Source organism: Pollicipes pollicipes, unplaced genomic scaffold, assembly GCF_011947565.3.
Source record: "Pollicipes pollicipes isolate AB1234 unplaced genomic scaffold, Ppol_2.1 Scaffold_1600;HRSCAF=1878_pilon_pilon_pilon, whole genome shotgun sequence".
NCBI classification, from domain to species: Eukaryota; Metazoa; Arthropoda; class Thecostraca; order Pollicipedomorpha; family Pollicipedidae; genus Pollicipes; species Pollicipes pollicipes.
In genome coordinates, this window is record NW_023595962.1 from 15307512 (window position 1) to 15328043 (window position 20532).

At 51.8% G+C, this 20532-nt stretch overlaps 1 protein-coding gene across 1 annotated transcript; it reads right to left on the bottom strand.

Annotated features, from left to right (window-relative positions):
- Window positions 1-2345: 2345 nt before the first annotated feature.
- Window positions 2346-19221, bottom strand: LOC119108285 (tachykinin-like peptides receptor 99D). The gene is made up of 7 exons (XM_037231898.1): window positions 19216-19221; window positions 18769-18840; window positions 17449-17616; window positions 5521-5621; window positions 5139-5229; window positions 3618-3760; window positions 2346-2947 (listed from the first exon to the last, which is right to left on the bottom strand). The coding sequence occupies exons 1-7, from the start codon at window positions 19219-19221 to the stop codon at window positions 2833-2835; spliced, it is 696 nt and encodes a 231-aa protein (XP_037087793.1). The 3' UTR covers window positions 2346-2832.
- Window positions 19222-20532: the final 1311 nt, after the last annotated feature.

Below are 20532 nucleotides of genomic sequence, written 5' to 3' on the forward strand. Positions count from 1 at the left end.
ACACCCCCCACAGCGGACACAAGACCTGTCCTTAGGCCACAGCGGGAACATGGAGCCGTCCACAGGCCACAGCGGGCACAATGACCTGTCTGTAGCGGACACAAGACCCGTCCACAGGCCACAGCGGGCACAATGACCTGTCTGCAGCGGACACAAGACCCGTCCACAGGCTAAGACTGGAACAAAATCCGTCCATAGGCCACAGCGAGCACAAGACCCGTCCACAGACCACATCGGGAGCCGTTCACACGCCACAGCGGGAACGAGGAACCGTCCACATACCACAGCGGGCACAGGACCTGTCCACAGCGGGCACAAAGGCCCGTCCACAGCGAGCACAAGACCCGTCCACAGGCCACAGCAGGCACAAGACTCGTCCCCAGGCCACGTTGGACACAAGGACCCCTCCACAGGACATATCGGGCACAAGAACTGTCCACAGGTCACAGCAGGAACAGGGAGCCATCTTTAGACCACAGCGGGCACGAGACCCGCCCACAGGCCACGGCGGGAACAAGATCCGTCTACAGCGAGAACAAGACCCGTCCACAGACCACAGCGGGAACAAGGGGTGATGGCTCTGTTATGGGTCCGCTGGTCTGTGCCCCTGGTTATGAGTTCGCCGGCTTGTGCCACCGGTTATGAGTTCGCCGGTCTATGCCACCGGTTGTCAGTTCGCCGGCCCGTGCCGCTGGTTATGAGTTGGCCGGCCTGTAGTTTTTATTTCCACGCAGTTTGAATGAAGTGACATTGCTGGCGGAGACAGCACCACTCGCAGGAAGATGTCGATATTATGCTGTCTTTTTCTTCATTGAATCGGCACGGAAAGACCATTATCCTTTACCGATATGTGAGACAGAATTAATGACTTTAATCCTTGTTTAATATCTAGGAAACAGAATGGAGAGTTACATTGATATTTTACCTACAAGTCTTTGTTAAAACAATTCTGAGCAGACAATGCAAAACTGTTTTGAGTTTACTGCTCCTAGCTGTGTTGACAAAGGCTTGTAGCCGAAAAATGCCATACATCTCTCCCTTTTCTTCTAGTTGTTCAGCGAGGAATAAGGCCATTAATACTCTCTTACGTGCGTGTAATGTTCCTCGCAGCTGTACCAAGCAACTCACGTCACCATCGATTTATCATCATTAATTACGCTGCGCTAGCACAGTTCTGATCTCAAACAGCCTATATCTTCACGTTCAGCAGCGTTATAAGGCAGATTATTGACACTGAAACCCGCCACGGCATCGGACTGGCGGACCTGCCGAGTGAGCGTACATATGACCTGCTCGATCTACCCTCAGCACGATTGTCAGCTGGAATTCATGACGTCATGCGTGCTGACGGAGCGTTCGATAAGAGGGCTCATGGGAAAGCTTTCAACTTCACCTTTATTTTCTATTTTACCTTTTAACTGAACTTCAGCCTGACACACTATATATGCCATGAAATGTGGAACTGTGGTACCTGCTTTGGTATTACCATCCATCCTACCAGCAAATTGGGTGCTTCTGTTCATTTCCGGCTCATTCGAAATTTTTCCTTTCTTATATTAACTCAAACTCCATCTTTGAGGAGAAGGTGCCTTTTCACTGCTACTTGTACTAAAATGAACGCCATCATTTTATTCAGTTCCTTCATGTGGTGACGATGTCCATCTTCCAGACGCAAAGAACTGTGTTTCTTCTCTCTCTGTCTTACGATTTCTCCAATGCTATCAAGCTACTGTGCAACACAACCACTTACCACACCACTCCCCGTCACTCAGCGCTCTGTGCATGGGGGGGAACGGCCGCCCCCCCCCCCCCCCCCCCCGGCTCTGGAGGTTACACATTTCCGACGTCGCAAACAATGTGAAACGCCGCCGAGCAGCAGCCGCACCGGCTAGCAGTCCACCCCGTGTCCGCCACGCACGGGAATGGTCACAGTCCAAGTTGGCGCCAGAAATCGGAACCGCCACTAAGCGGCGCCACCGAAAGAGCCCGCAATGCTGTGCGTCGCCGGTGCTTGAGCACGCTGCGAGGTCAGATGACCCTCCCCTGGTCACCTGACCCCACCTGGGCATGGCAGACTGCCTCGATCACGTGCATTGTCAGGTCACGTCACGAAACGTGATCGCATCACTGACCATGTAACATTGCCTGATGGCGTGGTATTGCCTTTTCAAGTGAATGACGCGTGTGAACGATGTTGCCCTATCACAATGACGTCATTTTGTCACGTGACCTCGCCTCATGGCGTAGTGTTGGCTGACAGGCAGCCTAAGATCTTTTCAGATACCCACTACTTTGGCAGTGTCTTGGACGTAGTCTGTCGGATTCCTCAGAAGCTACTTCTCGTGGCGTTTCGGGATTAGTTTTCCACGTAACGAAAGATCATCGTTCAAATTCTGAACTGATCTCTTTTGACTCGCTTGCAGGCCTGGACAGAATTGTTCTCAGAGTTTGTTCCAAACGTCCTCCAAGACCAGGTAACGACCGGGCGTCTCTGGACCTGATGAGAATGACCTGGTACTCCGTAAGTATTATCTTCCCAGCCCCCGGGGAAAATTGTCCTCTCAGTCCCGGTGAGGAGTATCTTCTCAGACTAGATGAGGCTCGCAGTCTTCGTGATGAACGGACATCGTCTCAAGGCCGCCCGAATACTGTCCTCACATCGGGAAAGGAATGTCTTCAGACAGTCTTAAAAAGACGCTCTCAGACCGCGTGAGGAATGCTCTCAGACCGGGTGAGAAATGTCCTCAGGTTGTCTGACGAACGTTTTCAGACCGACTGATTAATGGTCTCAGACAGGTCGGGGAATATTCTCAGGCCGTGTGAGGAATGTTCTCAGACCGGGTGAGGAGCGCCATCTGTCGCGAGCGCGCCGCTCCTCTGTTGGAGTGGCTCCATCTGCTTCAGTCGAATGGAGTTTATCCGATCCGCGGTTGTTTGCGTGGATCCTCTGTGGAAAACGGATGCATATCACTCAGTCAACGAGTGATCAATGATGTCATACCACAGCATCTAGCCCCTGCCCAGTACGAAGCTTTACATGCTTAGTCTCAGACCTAGCGAGGGTGGGGGATAAGCCATTCGAAGCACACGTTTATTGTTTAGACTCCATGACTTAGTTACTGAAGCAATGTCTTGCTTTAGAATCGTATCAATCTGACGTATAAAACGAGAGATCAAATCTCAAATATCGTTCGGTTAACACTTCAGGAAAGTCAAAGATGGAGGGTGAAAACCCGTATGGTTCACAGATCCCAGACAGAGTTTAAAATGATCCCAGATGACCAGCATGCTTCAGCCACATGAATAAGCCACACCTCCTCTGATCAATCGCGGCCAGTTGCATGCTTTACATAGGGGCCCGCTCTCGGCGGCGTGGCCAACGTTGATTGTTTGAATTCCACAAAGGCGTATTTCACGGAAAAGACTTCGGCAGAGCTAATTAAGAAGATAGCGAGGCACATCTGGCAAGCAATCAGTTTTAAAGAGGAGCTACGGATCGACTTAATGCTCTTGATCGGAAAATATGAGGCATTCTGGAAAAGCGAGATGACAGCTGATGGTACAGAACGTGGCAGCGTCTGCCGCTGTGTATCAGTGACGTCACAGGCGCGACTGACCCGAAGAGCCGGCCGCGCAGCGATCTTTGCAGTGAGAAGCGGGACCTTGACTCCTCGGAGGCGTTGTCCATGTCGTACGATTCGTGCGGGCCAGAGCACAGGCTCCTCGTGAACCGGATTCGGAACTCACGCTTGAACTTCTCCTGTAACACGACCGTCGTGTGAAGGTGTGACAGCCATCGTGTGAAGGTGTGATGGTGTGCCCGTGTGACAGTTTCACTATGCGATGGCGTGACGCTGTGACGATGCGATGGTGTGATAACGTGATGGTGTGACGATGTGATGGTGTATGCGTGTGATGGCACAACGGTGTGATGATGTGATGATGTAACGTGGTGGTGTAATACTGATGGTGTGGTGGTGTGTCAGTGTGACGGTGTAATGGTGCGAAGGAGAAATGGTGCGACGGTGTGACGGTGTCGTGTGTGGGAGCAACAGCATAACGGTGTGACGGTGTGACGGTGACACGGTGTGAAAGAGTAACGGTGTGACGGTGTGACGATGCGATGGTGTCATGGTGTGTAGGAGTAACAGCGTGACGGTGTGACGGTGTCACGGTGTGAAGGAGTAAAGGAGCGGCGGTGTGACGGTGCGATGGTGTTAAGGTGTGAAAGAGTAACGGCGTGACGGTGTGACGGTGTGGCGGTGTGCAGGCGACCAGCATTCCTGCATAACGTACCACGCAGCTGGCCAGTATAACCCCATGGTTATTTAAGGTGGTGCAGTGTGTGTGCCATGTGAGCCAGGGTGAGTATCAAAGGGAATCAAGGTGACCTTCTTACAATAACAAATACGTGATATCCCTTAAGTAAGTTTCATTTTTAATGAACTTTGGTCACGCACCTTGTTCACGTAATCGAGAAGTTCTAATATTTAAACTTTTTGTATCTTTGAAAACTCTGAATCGAAAGATCAAAAATTTAAAATTGTCAGTTCGAATAAATCGTAAGTCCAAAAATCTTAACTTCTTGATTCTGTGAGCAAGGTCCGTGCGCAAAAATTCCCTAAATATACAACTTACTTAACGAATATCACGCATATAAGTATTGTAGTCATCTAAGTCCCCTTTTAACTATCTACATGGTTATCTGTCGCCACAGCACACGTAACAGCTGACCGCTTACCACTTGCATTGTGAAGGCATGATAATGATAACAATGTGGCACATTGTTATCATTATTATGCACTGGGGCACATCGTATCACAAATCGCCTTCGTAATGGGCCGTTTATAGCATTGGGAAGGAATGATGGTCGACACAGCATGCTCCTATAACACTATCGCAGTACCTGTGCAAAACAGTAGGCTGGTATAAAAGTGATGGCAATGTATCCCATATGCATAATCGCAGTAAACTGGTATAACGGCTTGGACAGATCACTGTCGTAACGTTGGGCGTTAGTAACAGTGTGAACCCGTGCCACGGTAACAGCACGGCTAGGGGCCGCTATAGCAACACGTGTTGGCATCAGGAAAACAGCATCCGTGGCTGGTCGTCGTCAGCGCACGCCAGGGCCTTACATTGTAGATGCCGTAGATGAACGGGTTGCAGCAGCTGTTCGCCATGGCGAGCCAGTGGAAGCAGAAGAAGATGACATTGATGTAGCGGAACCTGCGACACGCAAGAGACGTAAATGACGGGATAGTCGATGTGTCAGCCTTCGGACCACGAGGATTGAGTTCGAATACCGCACACTGCTCAAATATTTCGCTGCCGGAGTGACGAGACTAAGCCGTAGCGCCAGATATTTCATGACGGTTTCCGCCCTCGGCTCCCACAACACAACACGACGGATGAAAGGCGCAGAAAAGGCGCGGGCGCTGGTAAGCCGGTAGGCCATGTTGCCGTTCGATGACGTCATCGCCGTCCATGACGACATTCTTCGCTTGGCACGCCACTCACTGGCTGATGACGGGGAAGATGGACTGCAACACGTAGTAGAGCTGATACGGCAGCCAGCAGATGATGAACAAGACCACCACAATCACCAGCATCTTCAGCACCTGCCAGCACAGTTGGTTCTCATCGTCTCCACGGTCTCCTTCCGACCGGGCTGCAGCACCGGCATGGACGAAAGGGAAACATGGAATGTGATAATGTGATGCAATGTAACTTAATGGAATGAACGACGCACTCATTGCATCCCCCCCCCCCCCCATCCCTCCTCTTCCGGCCAGCGAAACAGCATGACGTTTCTTTGTTCAGGATGTGGTTCGAGCAAATGGCATCGCATTTCGGACCTATCCTCCTACCTACCGACCATCCTGCTCTCCTCATACTGCCATTCGATAGTGGATCTGACTTCTCGCTAAAGCGATTGTGACATTGCTGTGTGACGACTCAACAACAGTGCCGGTGGGGCAGCGACGCATGTAAATGGCCTGCACATACGACAAACGTCCGCTGTCACGGTGGAGTCAGCGGGCATTTCCGCAGCGCGGGGTGCGAGCCAGCGCCCATCGACCCAAAACATACTGAGTTAACTACCGTGGTGGGCTTGCCGACCGTTGGCTGTGGATCGATCGGTCGGAAGACACGTTTTTCATAACTTCCATTCTGTACCTTTTATGGTTATCCCGTCACACATGCAGGCGATGATGATTTGAAACAGCGCAGCAGAGAAACAATATTGACAAGAACAAAAGGCTCCCGGCCCCCCAAAACAAATAATCTGTACAACCATCACGCTGCTTCAGACCGATGAGCCGCCGGTAACTGCACATCCAGCGGCGGAGCAAGATCGGCCAGTCGAGTTGACTCGGCCGCGCAAATCGCATCGATTCCGTCCGGTGGTTTAGTCTGTTAGAGCGCCTTTCTTCGGATTACCCACCCCTAACCGTGGCCAGGGGGGTTCGAGTCGCATGAAGCGCTCGCATCTGCCCCTGACCGGAATGACCTGCGGCCGATGACAGCGGCCGCGCGAAAGGTCAGGTGACGTCAGAGGTCAAGGTGACCGAGCGTGTCGAGTATAACGGCACGTTAAACTTTCGTCACAATATTTCGCTGCTGCAGCCGCTGCCGAGGTAGCGGAGGGTGTAACTAGGTAACGGTGGGCGTGTCTTTCCTACGGCTTGGCCATCCACGATGCTATTGCCTTGTCTCAACCATTCCGTGAGACTGTAGGCACTGCTTGCCCCGGGCTCTGATCCCAAAAATCCATCCAATCAACTAATTCGAACAAAACCAAGTCGAATTGGACGCCTCGCTGGCTCAGCCTCTCACGCGGCAGCTGTAACTGACCGCCCATCGCTACCTCGGCGGCAGCTGCAGCTGCCGCCGGCTGCTGCTCAGCCGGAGCACACCGCCTCGCCTGCGCGGAGCGCGGCTGGCGAGGCGGCCGCGGGGTGCTTCGGGTGCGATGACTCACGAGATTGTCCTCCTCACGGTTGCATCGCCACGGTTGGCGCTACATCACCAGCGGTCGGCCATGTTGGATCTGACCGGGCCGGCGTCACCCGACCGCGCGGCCTCAGGGCATCGATGATGTCCTCCCCCCACCCACCCCCCCTCCTCCCACCCCAAGTGATGTGCGAGCTGCAGCCTGAGTCTTTGCGTGACCAGAGGGAAAGTCGGCACTGTACTGCGGAGGGAAATCGGTGACTCGATGAGCGGTCAGGAGAGGTGACATCGAGAGATTGCGCTTGGAGGAGTATGGCGCAAAATCGACAGTCGTGTCCTATGATCACGTCGCTCGATAACGGAGGCTTTCAAATATGAGGCTACAGCAAATGGCGACACCCGGGATCTCCACGTTTTGGGGGTTTCGTTTGAAAGAGACAGTGGTTTCGAACAGACGGCAAAATGCAATCCGTGTTTGGTAAGCTTCATTTAACGGCGGACAACAGTGGCGTAGCCAGGATTTTTCATCCCGGGGTAGTTCGGTGATAGCGCAGCACGCCGATTTTTTTTCATTTTCTGTCAGAAGCCATCGATGATGCTAAAACGGTGAGTATAAGGCCCGCATGTTTAATGCGAACCACCTTTCACCTTCCCTCCTCCAGTTGCGCCACTGGCGGACAGCCCGGTTTCCAGGATTTGTGTTCAGCCTTTTTGGGTAAGATGCTTTTCAGCCGTGGCTAACTTTGTCGGGACGCTCCTACTTCGCTCAGGAATAATGCAGGGGATAATAGAGCTAAACAAATGGACGCCAGAAACACCCATGATATAGCCGATCCAAGTGGCAGGCGCTGAGTGAACTCCTCCATAAAGACCAAAACAACGCTGGATCCCAAATAGACCCTTGAGTCACGCCGTGTGTGACGTCAGGGCTACCAGATCTTCCACGGATGGTCCGCATGCGATCCGGGGGCCGAGCATGGCATCGCGTGACGCCCATATTGTGCCTTCCAGCTTCTCCACTGGTAGGCAGTGCCGGACTGTGTCAAATGCTTTTTGGATATCGGCAGTGACCAGCGATGCCAGCACAGCTTTGTTCGCACGTCTGGTGGCGACAGTGACTTTGCCACGAGGGAGGGTTGGGGGGGGGGGGGGGCATGTCCTCCTGGGCCTGGCAGGGCCTCATCCTCGAACCTAAGACAGGGTCTCGAAACGACGAAGAGCCCTTGGGCCCTTGGCTGCAAAGGCCCCTATATCCGATCCCCTGGAGGAAACGCTGTCTGCGCACCCGGACGGCGGGCACCACAGCGTGAAGCAGCGTCAGCGCCGCGGAGAGATCGGAGCGGGGTCTGGGCTGCTGATGCTGCACTCAGCAAGGTGCGGTCGGCCACTTCTCATCAGCGGCGAGCGTGAACATGTCTTACCTACATATGTAAATGATGATGCTGGTGAATTCGTTTTCCAATACGGGACCAAGCAGCTAAGCTAATCAATTAATGAATTAAAATAAATAAGGAATGAAGGAAGCAAACATAACTTAAATGAGTTAAATAAATTCAAAATTAAGATTTTTCGCGTTCCACGAGCGTAACCGATAACCTGTGAACAACTTAGAGATGCATCGCATGTCTTGAAAGATTGCGCACCATTCTCGCTCCAAAACGCCGTGCGATTCGTTCGAAATTTCCAAGGCCAGGACGGTAAGCGGGCCGACATTTCCTGCGGCTGCATCAGAATGAAGCGGTGCCGGTGTCGGGGAGGCCGGCGGAGACCGCCGTTTCAGCTGTGTACGCCACCGCAGCGCGGGTCAAGTGACAGCCCATCACGCACCGAACCTGACGCCTGCCCCGCTCGCTCGGACGCCTCCGAGCACAGCGTCTCACGAGCTGGGCCGCCACAGCACGCCGGACCCTCATGGAACACGGCTTCTCGTGGCACCGGGAGCGGCGTTGGACCCACCAAAAGTTGCGCGGGAGGGGAGTGTGCTCTCGGGGAAACGCCAAGGGGCCAATATTACGTTTGGTGATGGTGGCAGCCACCTCTCACACTCCCTCCTGTCCCCCGTTTTGAGGCATGCATGGCCACTTTTTCCTGCTTAGCTCCCTTTACCCCCACACATATTAATTTGGCGGAACTACACCCGAGCATGAGCATGACGTTAAGTGATGGTAATCAGATAAAGGGACGTGTCGGAAGTATGATGGCAATATACCCACAACCGTCATGTCATTTTAAAACTCATTTTGCGCCGACCAGTGGACATCAAGCCGCAGGGGCTTCCAGTCTGCCGCCAACTTGAACAGGAGCGGCCGTCACACTGAGTGTCACACGAGTGTCACACCAAGTGTCGACTGCTTCAGTGGGGCCATGGGGCCTTGGCTTTAATGGGATCTGGCCGTCGCCCGGCAACTACGCCAGGCAAAGATGCTTCGCTCTGTTCGGGTGGTTGCCATGGCGACAGACGGCGTCTGGCGCGTGTCGCCTGTCGAGCCGCCGCCGCCGGCGTTCGCGGAAAAGCCGCCAATGAGGCACAGGGATCGGGAGCGCGTGGCCGCCGGGCTCTAAGTGCGCGGGCGTTGAGATGCCCATTCTGCAAGTGTTCAGGAAATGAAGCAACGGGGCGGAATTTTAAAATACACGTGTTCGATGCGGAGATTTCTGCGAATGAATGACGGTAACAGACTGCATGCCATCGCAGGCCAGCAGACGGAGATATTGAGAACAGATTGGCTCCTGGGGGAGACGGTGCTCTGGCCGTTAAAGAAACGGTCCACATTTTAAGATATTGGAGCAAGCATCATATGTGAAAGTAGCTCACCTATAGCTATTGCGGCACTTACGTGGGAAGCACTGCTCTAGACAACGCAATTTGTGTATTGTAAATATGCTCCGCAATATCTCATCGTTAAATTGCGTCATAAAACATTTGTATGACAGCAATCACTTGCAGTTCTTCAGTCTCCCGTGAGGTGGCGGCATAGGCTGGAAGTGTTTGCTGAGCCAAATATCGCTATGTACTCGTGTTATGTGCTCGTGCTATGAGCTCATGTTTTGGCCATTGCCCGTGGTGTTCTTGCACGTTTATGCATGCACTTAAGTTGTCAGCTTGTGTCCAATGCTTTGTTATAGTGCTATTCTTAAGTCATCCGATTACAAATCTTAGTTCACTTATCACTTTAGAGAACGCATAGCCTATTGTATTATGTAGGACAAAACATAGTTCGTATCAGAATCTTAAACAGCTTGCCCAGCGCTGGATGAAAGCCGACTGACGGCTATCCTATCTGAAAAGCGCGCTCCCGATCGCCAATCGTCAACAACTCGACAATCATATTTTCCTTAACCTTGAACGCCGCCAACAACTGACAGCTGACAATCATATTTTCCTTAACCTTGAACGCCGCATGGCCAGTGAAATGGCAGGATTCAGATGACGCTACCATGACACCGTGGATGCCTGGGTAACGTTAAAATAGTCTGCACGGAACAGTCTGCGTATCTTTGCCGGAATGTAGCTCAGAGACTAGTGGGTTTTGGGTTCTACGAAAGGCTAGGCTGGAACTGTACCGAATGATCTTAAACACGGCTATTTCAGGTCAAAACCCCAAACAAATGAGGAGCACTCTCAGTAAGCAGCGAACCAGTCCCTGCCAGCCCCCATCGACCCTGAACGTCAGAGCCTGGAAGCAGCTATTGTTTGGAGCAGATGCATACTGGGAGCTGCCTGTCGGTGTCATCGCCTGCTACGTTTACTGATGTTACGTCCTTCAATGCGCTGCACGGCCGAGATCGCCTTCCATCTCTCCGCGTGCCGCGGTTGCCATCATGTATTCGAATAGACTGAATGGAAATACGAATAGAATTGGTGCGCCGGCGAGGCGCCGACGACCCTGCGCGCTCTGCCACCGTCGCTGCACATCGCATCAGCAAAAGCTCGTGGGTGGGATGTGGTTGGGCGCTGGGTTTTGGCCGATAGTGATCTTATCACTCCTGTCTTCAGGTTCTGATGCACTTAATGAGGGTGTATTGCTTCGCGCCACCGGCTCGCGTGGCAGGCACCGTTAAAAAGAACCACATAAAAGAGGTGAAGTACGTGATCCACCCCGCGGTAGTTGTGGGCGACAGTAGAAACTGTGAGGTATTGTTGCAAACGCGCTGTTTTTAACAACAAAAGATCGTGATCTGTCTTTTTTCTATATTATTCCCTTAAGGCACCAACCACCATACCCTCAAAGACCAGAATCTGACGCAGCGGAACAACTGGAATACGGAATAATAACAAGTGGAGTGCCCTCCAAGCCGCTTTATCTGGCAAAGCGGCTTTAGCGTGTGCATATACACGTTCTCACTCTACCCCGCCGTGGATTTACGCTCATCAACAAAGGTGATCTGCTCACCGCTCCCGCTCACAACAGAGGACACTGTCTATCTGGGTTTGTTGTTCCTGCTCGCAACACTGTCCACCTGGCGTACATGGGCCAAGAGTGCATCAAGGCTGTCTCACAAAATGACAACCGTGGTAGCAGTGGGTAATGCACGTCTGGCAAACATTGCACAGAACACGGATAAAAACTTACCCAGATGGACATAACCTACGCGATTATGTCATCGTTACTTAGGAACTGCCAAGTTGTCGAGGGAAGCGTTTTATCATACATTACCTACCAATATCATCACACAAGGAGAGCAATGTCCAATGTCCATTACACAAAGAGGGCAATACCTCGCTAATGCACGCTGGTCTCGTTGACGCAGGCGGTGTCTGTTGTCTATGTGAGAGCTCTTACCTTGTTCCATCAGTTCATGCATAATGCATTTCGCATTTCATTTATTTATTCATCCGAGCACCGGGCCTAAATGCGCACATACTCTAGAAACGGCTAAAATAGGTCATGACAGGGGTCCAGGAAGAGGTGCTGGCGAGGTCACGGCAGGGGTCCAGGAAGAGGTGCTGGCGAGGTCACGGCAGGGGTCCAGGAAGAGGTGCTGGCGAGGTCATGGCAGGGGTCCAGGAAGAGGCGCTGGCGAGGCGATGACTCACACTGTGTGAGGCCAGGGAACTATGGGGCACTGCCAGCTTCCTGGTCGAGGGAGGAGCGGTTGCCCCCCCCCCCTTCCTGCACACCTCTGCAGGGTGTGGTCGGCCAGCCGTACTCGATCAGGGGCAAGACAAAACATCTGTCAGGAGAGACAAGCTACATCTGTCGGCATGATAACACAAGGGCGTCAGCTATCTCAGCTGACTGCTATTTCGGACCGATGTCGTAAGCCGGCGGCTGTGGCTTGTACGCGTTAGTACAAAGTACCGGTTCTTGCTAGCCTGGTCGTTGCTCACTCCTACTTCATACTTACACACCCGTGGGCGATATTTGCTTTTAGTCATATGCCCTTTATATGCCTTCATGCACTTTAAATGCTCAAACCCTGTCTCGTCCCCATCTATCACTAGCTTTCATTTGCTTTCGGAATTTATGGTATCTTTTCTACAGCCACGCGTAGTTGCGATTCCCAAAACCTACTTTTGAGTTTCAGTCACCTTGCCCGAATGCCAGATTTTCCAACTACTTTGAAAATGCTCTCAGCATCTTTCAGCCAGGGGTGTAGTTTTCTATATAGGGGTGGCGGGGGGGGGGGGGGGGGGGGTCATGGGCCACATCCGGGAGGAAACGAGTTTGCTGGCGTACTTCCGGTGTAAGCCGAGTCGCTTTTCTTCATTCAGTCACCCCCCCCGCCCCCCACACACACATACTTGAAGACACATACCCCGCACACATGTTTTAAAAACGACCCCCTGCCTTCAGCTCAATCCAATGTCTTGTCCTGCCAGGTTTTCGATCCCGTGAGTTCGACACATAGATATTAGTGTCAGCGAAGACCGTCGGAACCCATGTGAAGCCTTCCAACTGCAAAATATTCTCCCACACTTCCGAATGACGCACGGCCACTGTATTGTACGCCATTCAATGTAATCACCACGCTATTTCTCACGGTGTCCGATTGGTCTCCTACAGCGCTGGCCATTATCAGGCCAATAAATAGGGTGTGGCACATGAGCAATCAATGTTCATCATCGCAGCCAATACAGATCACAAGGGAATGTGAGCGGCGACGGCCTGAACAATGGGCCATATCTGCTGACGGAGTAAATTTACCGCGAATGTCAGGCGCACGTGCCGGTGACGGTTCCGATCCGGCGCGTGACCCGCCTCGAGAGCAGACCAAACTTCTGGCGCGCGTGACTTGTGACAGTGGCGCGGCTCGAGAGCGAGTGCCGGCGCTCTCCGTGACGCGTCGCCAGATGGTCGCGTAAATCACGTCGCGCAGGGCGCCCCCGGCATGATGGCCCACTCGGCTGTTCTGGTCAGATCATGTAAAAAATCGTTGTATAACTTACATAATCGCTGGATCGTTTCGAAAATCGTTGCATCGTTCCCAAAATCATCAGATCATGTTTCGAAAATAGTTAGATCGCTTACAAAATGTTAGATCGGTCAAATAGCCGCTAGATCGCGAACGGCTTTTGGGAAAACGCACGTCAGGGACGACCGACTTGTGATTTGCTAGCCAGTTCCACGGGAAGGTTATGCACATCTGGAGCCATCTGGAAGCGTCTGGTTGGTTCGGGACGCGGGCGGTCGCTTGCAACCGTCACACGCAGGACGCCGTTCTCGGTGTGCAACGCTGGAATCCTTATCGTGAGCATGCGTGCTTGGCTCAATGACGGTTCGGCTTCAGTACCGCCGGCCACAGCCGCCGTGAGAATCTGTGACGGTGGTCCATTTGGCTGTTAAATTAGTTGAAAATGGTCCCAAAACTTTTAATTGCCCTTCGAGGGAGCATAAGAATCCGCCGATGACCAGTGCACCGGTCCAACTGAAGAATGTTTTTAACTCGTATCGCAGCTGAGGGAAGCAGCGACATGCGCTCATCAGCTGGAAGCCACCTATCAGCAGTCGATAGCCTCATTAGCTAAACCAAACAGGGAGAAAGAAACCGACCAGAAGCTGATCACACACTGTGCTCGCGGAAATGAAGATGAAATCGCTAACACCGTCGAATTTTGTTTTCGTGAAATAGAGCAGAAAACGTGATATTCGCAAAGCTTACGTAAAGAAAACAAATGATAAATGCAATTCATGATACGCTTTATCCATCGATTTAATTCTCATTTTTTCTAACGTGGATCGATTTCTTTTTGGGAGAAGAGCATGCAGCTCTCTGTCGCTTTTTAACTAAGAGAGATGGAGCCTTCCTGAAGATACCAGTGGAATGGTCTCGACGAAATCTGACGACTGGAGTGAGATTTCGTATTCCTAGGTCAATTAATTATGCTCTCTTTTGTCCAAGTTATGATCTCCACGCTAATCACAAGCTCACAGGCAGGTCAGGAAACGGAGCGAATGGCACCATCGGACACGTGGTCGCCAGCTCACCCCTAGACGGACGACTTCCGCCCGAGGCCTCCGTGGACCGAATAAAGCCGTGACCCCTAGACGGACGACTTCCGTCCGAGGCCTCCGTGGACCGAATAAAGCCGTGACCCCTAGACGGACGACTTCCGCCCGAGGCCTCCGTGGACCGAATAAAGCCGTGACCCCTAGACGGACGACTTTCGCCCGAGGCCTCCGTGGACCGAATAAAGCCGTGACCCCTGGACGGACGACTTCCGCCCGAGGCCTCCGTGGACCGAATAAAGCCGTGACCCCTAGACGGACGACTTTCGCCCGAGGCCTCCGTGGACCGAATAAAGCCGTGGGCGCTCAAACTAAAGGTGCAAATGCAATGATTCGGCAGCATACTTGAGGTAATTCAGCGTTAGGGTTTCGTTGCTAGCTTGCCGAGCCCAGTTCTCAACTTGATATATCCCGATCATGATGCCTTAAACTTCATCACAAGGGTGATTGCGATGTATGTAGCAGCCTTATGGATCGATAAGCATACCAGCCTAATGGAAACACAATGTTTAAGCGACTTTTATCAGGAAGTGGAAGAAAACTGAACGTCGGGCACCACCCAAGCGATATTTCTACATGGCAAAACGATTTCAGTTCATTCCAGCAATAGTTGCCACAGGACAAGTCATGTGGTTGACTTACACGAGTGCCAAACGGAATGTCAGGAAAGCTAGAGAGGGCTGCCATATTGCCTGGAGAAGAGGGCTGTAACATTGCGCGAGAGAGCTGCCATATTGGACAGAAGCAGTCGAACACGAAAGAGGACTGCCATGTTGGAGAGGGCTGCTATATTGGTTAGAGGAAGAGGGCTGCCATATTGGTTGGGGGAAGGGCTGTCATATCGGCTGAGAGGGCTGCCATATTGGTCGGGTGCACTCGCACCAGGAAGCCCGGTGACATCGTTAAGCGAAATGGTTCTCGGAATGCCTTGATTGTCAGGGGCGGCCACGGCGCCGATGCGCCTTGAGGGACATGACGTGTCAAAGTGCCCCAAACTTTCAGATTGAACAGCATATGACGTGTGCCGCGCCGGCATACGAGCGGAACGTCTGGGGAGTTGTCCATTATGAGTAGACCGCCGAATCTCAGAAATCGGCCGGCTCGGCCACTACGGCGAACTGTGAAAAAGGCACCCAGCATGAGACACATGTGCAGCACTAGCGAACCCGCCATCCATCGATAAAAAACGGGTACGTGGATCCTGGCTTGTCAGTGGTGAAGAAAGGTACCATTGGGAAGATAATTAAATGCCGACTTGCACCCGTGGGGGACTCCTGGGGGTGAGAGGTGTGCATGTATTTCACCCACGGGCTATTCAATTTTTACACATTTTACCGACCGAACAGCTTCGAAGTCTGTCGCCGCCACCCTACGATTCAAACAGCACTCAAAACCCATTCAACGTCTCTTTTGATGTGTAACTAGTGTTGCACGAAAATGATCGGGCGTCTGGTTGAACTTCGTTAAATCTTCGGCCTTTGGTTCCATATTTTGTGCCTATTTGTTCTCTAAAACATAACGCTCCATGCTACTGCACCAAATCGCTGCGTGAGGATGGAATACAATTTGCGGTGGCTGATAACCTTATTCCCCATTAAGCACTAAATGTAAATGTTTCAGTCACGCGCTGAGTCTCCGCTACCTGTAGAATATGCTGATACGCCGCAGAAAAGGTTTGAACAAGCCTCTTGCCCAAGCAGTCATCAAACATCTGATACTTTCCAGGATAAAAAGTAAACACAGCAGTGGTTGTAACATGCTGCAGCATGCTCAAGCGAAATTACAGATGCACGCGCTGTTTTTTCCCTTTGCATTCTCCACGAGCTTACTTGAAAAAACGAACTTCCAACATCTCTAGCCTCTTGCGTGGTTAATGACCAAACAGTGGAGTTGGAAAGCACGCCATCCAACACTTAATCGCTTTTACACTTCTGTGTGAACGCCGAGTTCTCATGCAACTCGAAACCAACATGTTCTCGCTTCCTGTGGGTGACTGAGCACGCAAGAGGCCTTTGAGTGCACACGTCAGCAGAGGGGTTCAATCCTGGCCACGCCTCACTTATTACATGGCCGGTGTTTCGTGCATATTGGACGAATGCTCGTGTGAGCGATATGTCCTGCGCGCCTCCTGAGCACGATATTATTGTTTTTTCGGGAGGAGAGTTTTAAATTCAGTTGAGCAGTAACTAGGAACGTGATATTGTTCAGCCCTTGTATGCTTTTTGTGGGATTTTTGGCTGCATTGTTTAAGCTGTAAGTAGAATTATGCGTGCGCCAAGATCCCAGACTTTGATCCATATATTGAATCATCAATTTTAATGTCTCAGATCCTGCCGAATCAAGGATCTAGTTAAAAACATTGCTGAAAAATCGCCTGTAAACCAGATTTGCAGTCCATATTCTACTACGTTACATCTGGAATTTCGCATGGGTATATTTTTGCGTTGTTGATATTTAAATTCTAGTTCCTGACAGCTTCAGGATTTGGAAACCATCTGAAGAAGCTGTCGAAAGATCTGCTGGGCTCCAAGATTCAGTCCATAACTTTGTATAACGACCCTTTGGAATCCGGGCTATTAAAGGGCAGACTTAACAGAACAGGTCTCATCGGCCGCGCAGCTATGTTTGTCTAGACACGACGCACCTGTGGCGAAACTAAGGAAAAGTCATGGAGCTTTACACCCCTCTCGCCACGTCGGGCCCGAACACATGTTTTCATTATGACACAGCTTAACGTAATTCCGGAATCTGGTGATCAGGAAAACTATGTTGGTTTCAAATCCCATAGGCATTGCCGTGGACAGCGACATGTAAGGCCCAACAGCCGTAGTATAGTAACAGGACTAGCGGACAGCCGAGACAACATGCGTGGTACGCAGCTGAAAGAATTCTGCGAGACACCAGTTAAAACCAATGCAGGTATCTCATTGATACTCTAAGACTACCTTTAAGCGTTTTATACCGAGCGTAACACAGAGCTTCGGGTGACGTTACTGGGTTTGCATTCGACGGGGCCGACCCTGCGCCGGACGTCACTGACCTTGCGCTTGTTGTGGAGCAGCACAGCGTCCCTCTGGTTGTCGGCGTTGCCGGGCACGTGTGACCCCCACAGCTCGCAGCCCACCCGGCAGTAGCACCAGGAGATGACCAGCAGCGGCAGGAAGTACTGCGGGCGGGAGCGACAGATGACCAGCAGCGGCAGGAAGTACTGCGGGCGGGAGCGACAGATGACCAGCAGCGGCAGGAAGTATTGCGGGCGGCAGCGACAGATGACCAGCAGCGGCAGGATGTATTGCGGGCGGGAGCGACAGATGACCAACAGCGGCAGGAAGTATTGCGGGCGGGAGCGACAGATGACCGGCAAGGGCAGGAGGTATTGCTGACTGTCGCGACAGATGACCGGCAAAGGCAGGAGGTACTGCGGACTAGAGCGACATATGACCAGCAACGGCAGGAGGTACTGTGGACGGGAGCGACAGATGACCAGCAAAGGCAGGAGGTACTGCAGACGGGAGCGACAGGTTCGGCAGGAAGTACTGCGGACAGGAGCAGCAGATGACCCGCAGCGGCAGGAAGTGCGCCAGAAACGTCGCCGAGAACTGAAATGAGACCTGTCACTGAAAACGGGTACGGCAGACGAGGAATTAATCAACGAAGGGCGAAAGTACAGCGGGCAGGACAGGACATGACCAGCAGCACCAAACAGTTTCACAGACAGGAGTACCATATGACCGGCAGTGACAAAAGTGTCGTGGCCAAGAATACCACATGGCCGGAAATGACAGGAAGTGATGCGGACAGGAGCAGCACATGATCGACAGTGACGGAAATTGTCCCGGACAGGAGCAGCACATGATCGACAGTGACGGAAATTGTCCCGGGCAGGAGCAGCACATGATCAGCGGCATCTGGTCGGAGCGGTACGATGAGTTTGGTGCGCTGATGAACATGGGATTACTGTGAGCGCAGTGCTGCGTCAGGCTCTGTTCTTCCCTCCCACATCTAATATGTGTAACCCAGGAAAATGTACCCAAGATGTTATCAACTATGTGCTACTTAACTCATACATTGGACACACGTGCTACGCCATACAGCGCAGCGGCAACTGCAACGTAGTGACCTTGTGACTTCAACGTCCTCACCACAAGTATGCGTAACAACAGCAAGCGTTTTGTTATGTTCTTTTTCTGGTACTGCGTTTGTTCTAACTGCGTTAGAAACACTGTAATGCAATTCCACATAGAAACCCCTGTTCCAAAAGCTGCGTTCGCGTGCCCAGCAGGCTTCCAAACACTATCAGCAGTGATCCCGTGATCTTCATGAAGCCGCACAGGTTTTCCGTGGCGGCCATCTGCCTTACCTGGCAGGCAACCCGCGCGTGGAAGTACACGTCCCGCGATGTCTTGTCCACGCCCTGGTAGTCGCAGTATCGCTGGAACAATCATAACCGGTTAGTCTTGGGAGGAGAAACGTCAATGACTGCAGCATAGGCGAGCTGAGATATTTCACAACGGAGAGGCGTTATTTTTCGTGCGGCTGGTTGGTTCTCAATGCCTGGAGGCGCCCTGTGAAGCTGTAGTGGAAAGCTGCTGCCGTTAGATTAATTGTGTATGTTGTGATTTATGAGATACCGTCAGTATTTGATGACGATGCCATCCGCTGGTAGCTGCTTGTCGATTAATGAGTCATCGTAGCACACGATACGCAATGCGCAATAGATAAGACCATTATCTGTCCTATTTACGCCCAGAAAACTTTGTTTAAAATCTTTGCTGGAAGCTGATTCGGTCCGATGAGCATCTCGCACTTGCATCGTGCTGATTTCGAAGCATCAAGCATGTCGTTCTGGTTGATGCGTTAGATTGGAGATAATAGTGTTGTTTACCTGATTTCGCACGCTCTTCGCCGCCGTCAGTGCTCTGGAGAAGTGTCGAGATGCCTAAACATGACTCAGGCATCGTCTTGAGTGCTTGGGCCGGTTGGCTCATCGCGGCCGCTGATGGGGTTAGTTTCAGCGTTCCTTCCACCGCGCCTGTGATCCCATGATCTAATTTTCGGCTTGGAAAAAGCAAAATAGAGAACGGTAACCCATGCCATCCCCGCCCATTGCTACTAAATCGGCATAGCTGACGACGTGACGGGTCAGGTCGCAAGGCTGACGACGTGACGGGTCAGGTCGCAAGGCTGACGACGTGACGGGTCAGGTCGCAAGGCTGACGACGTGACGGGTCAGGTCGCAAGGCTGACGACGTGACGGGTCAGGTCGCAAGGCTGATGACGTGACGGGTCAGGTCGCAAGGCTGACGACGTGACGGGTCCGGTCGCAAGGCTGATGACGTGACGGGTCAGGTCGTAAGGCTAATGACGTGACGGGTCACGGCTACTTTTTGACATGTTCAAAATATTTCAACGTATTTTGAGTTTTGCAGTTTTAGTAATAATTCTCACAACTTTGAGATCGGAATGAATTGAAAGGTACTCTTTTCCGGAAACAGGCCATGCATTGACGCCCACAGTCGTGACCTTAGTTAGTCATCGGTTAGTCAACAGTAAGCTTAACGACTTATGGTTAATGGTTAATGGTCACTTAATGGTCAAAAGCCGAAGGGGGCGTTCAAATTAGTTCTATTCACCAGGTGTCCCTCCGTGATAATGGCGCTTCATCTCGTCTTCTCTCTCTTCATCTCCTATCTTCATCTCTCTCTCTCTCTCTCTCTCCTCTCTCTCTCTTCTCTCTCTCTCTCTCTCTCTCTCTCTCTCTCCTCGCTCTCTCTCTCTCTCCTCTCTCTCTCTCTCTCTCTCTCTCTCTCTCTCTTTCTCTCTCTCCTCTCTCTCTCTCTCCTCTCTCTCTCTCTCTCCTCTCTCTCTCTCTCTCTCTCTCTCTCTCTCTTCTCTCTCTCTCTCTCTCTCTCTCTCTCTCTCTCTCTCTCTCTCCTCTCTCTCTCTCTCTCTCTCTCTCTCTCTCTCTCTCTCTCTCTCTCTATCTCTCTCTCTCTCTCTACTCTCTCTCTCTCGTCCTCTCTCTCTCTCTCTCTCTCTATCTCTCTCTCTCTCTCTCTCTCTCTCTCTCTCTCTCTCCTCTCTCTCTCCTCTCTCTCTACATATATATATATATATATTCTAT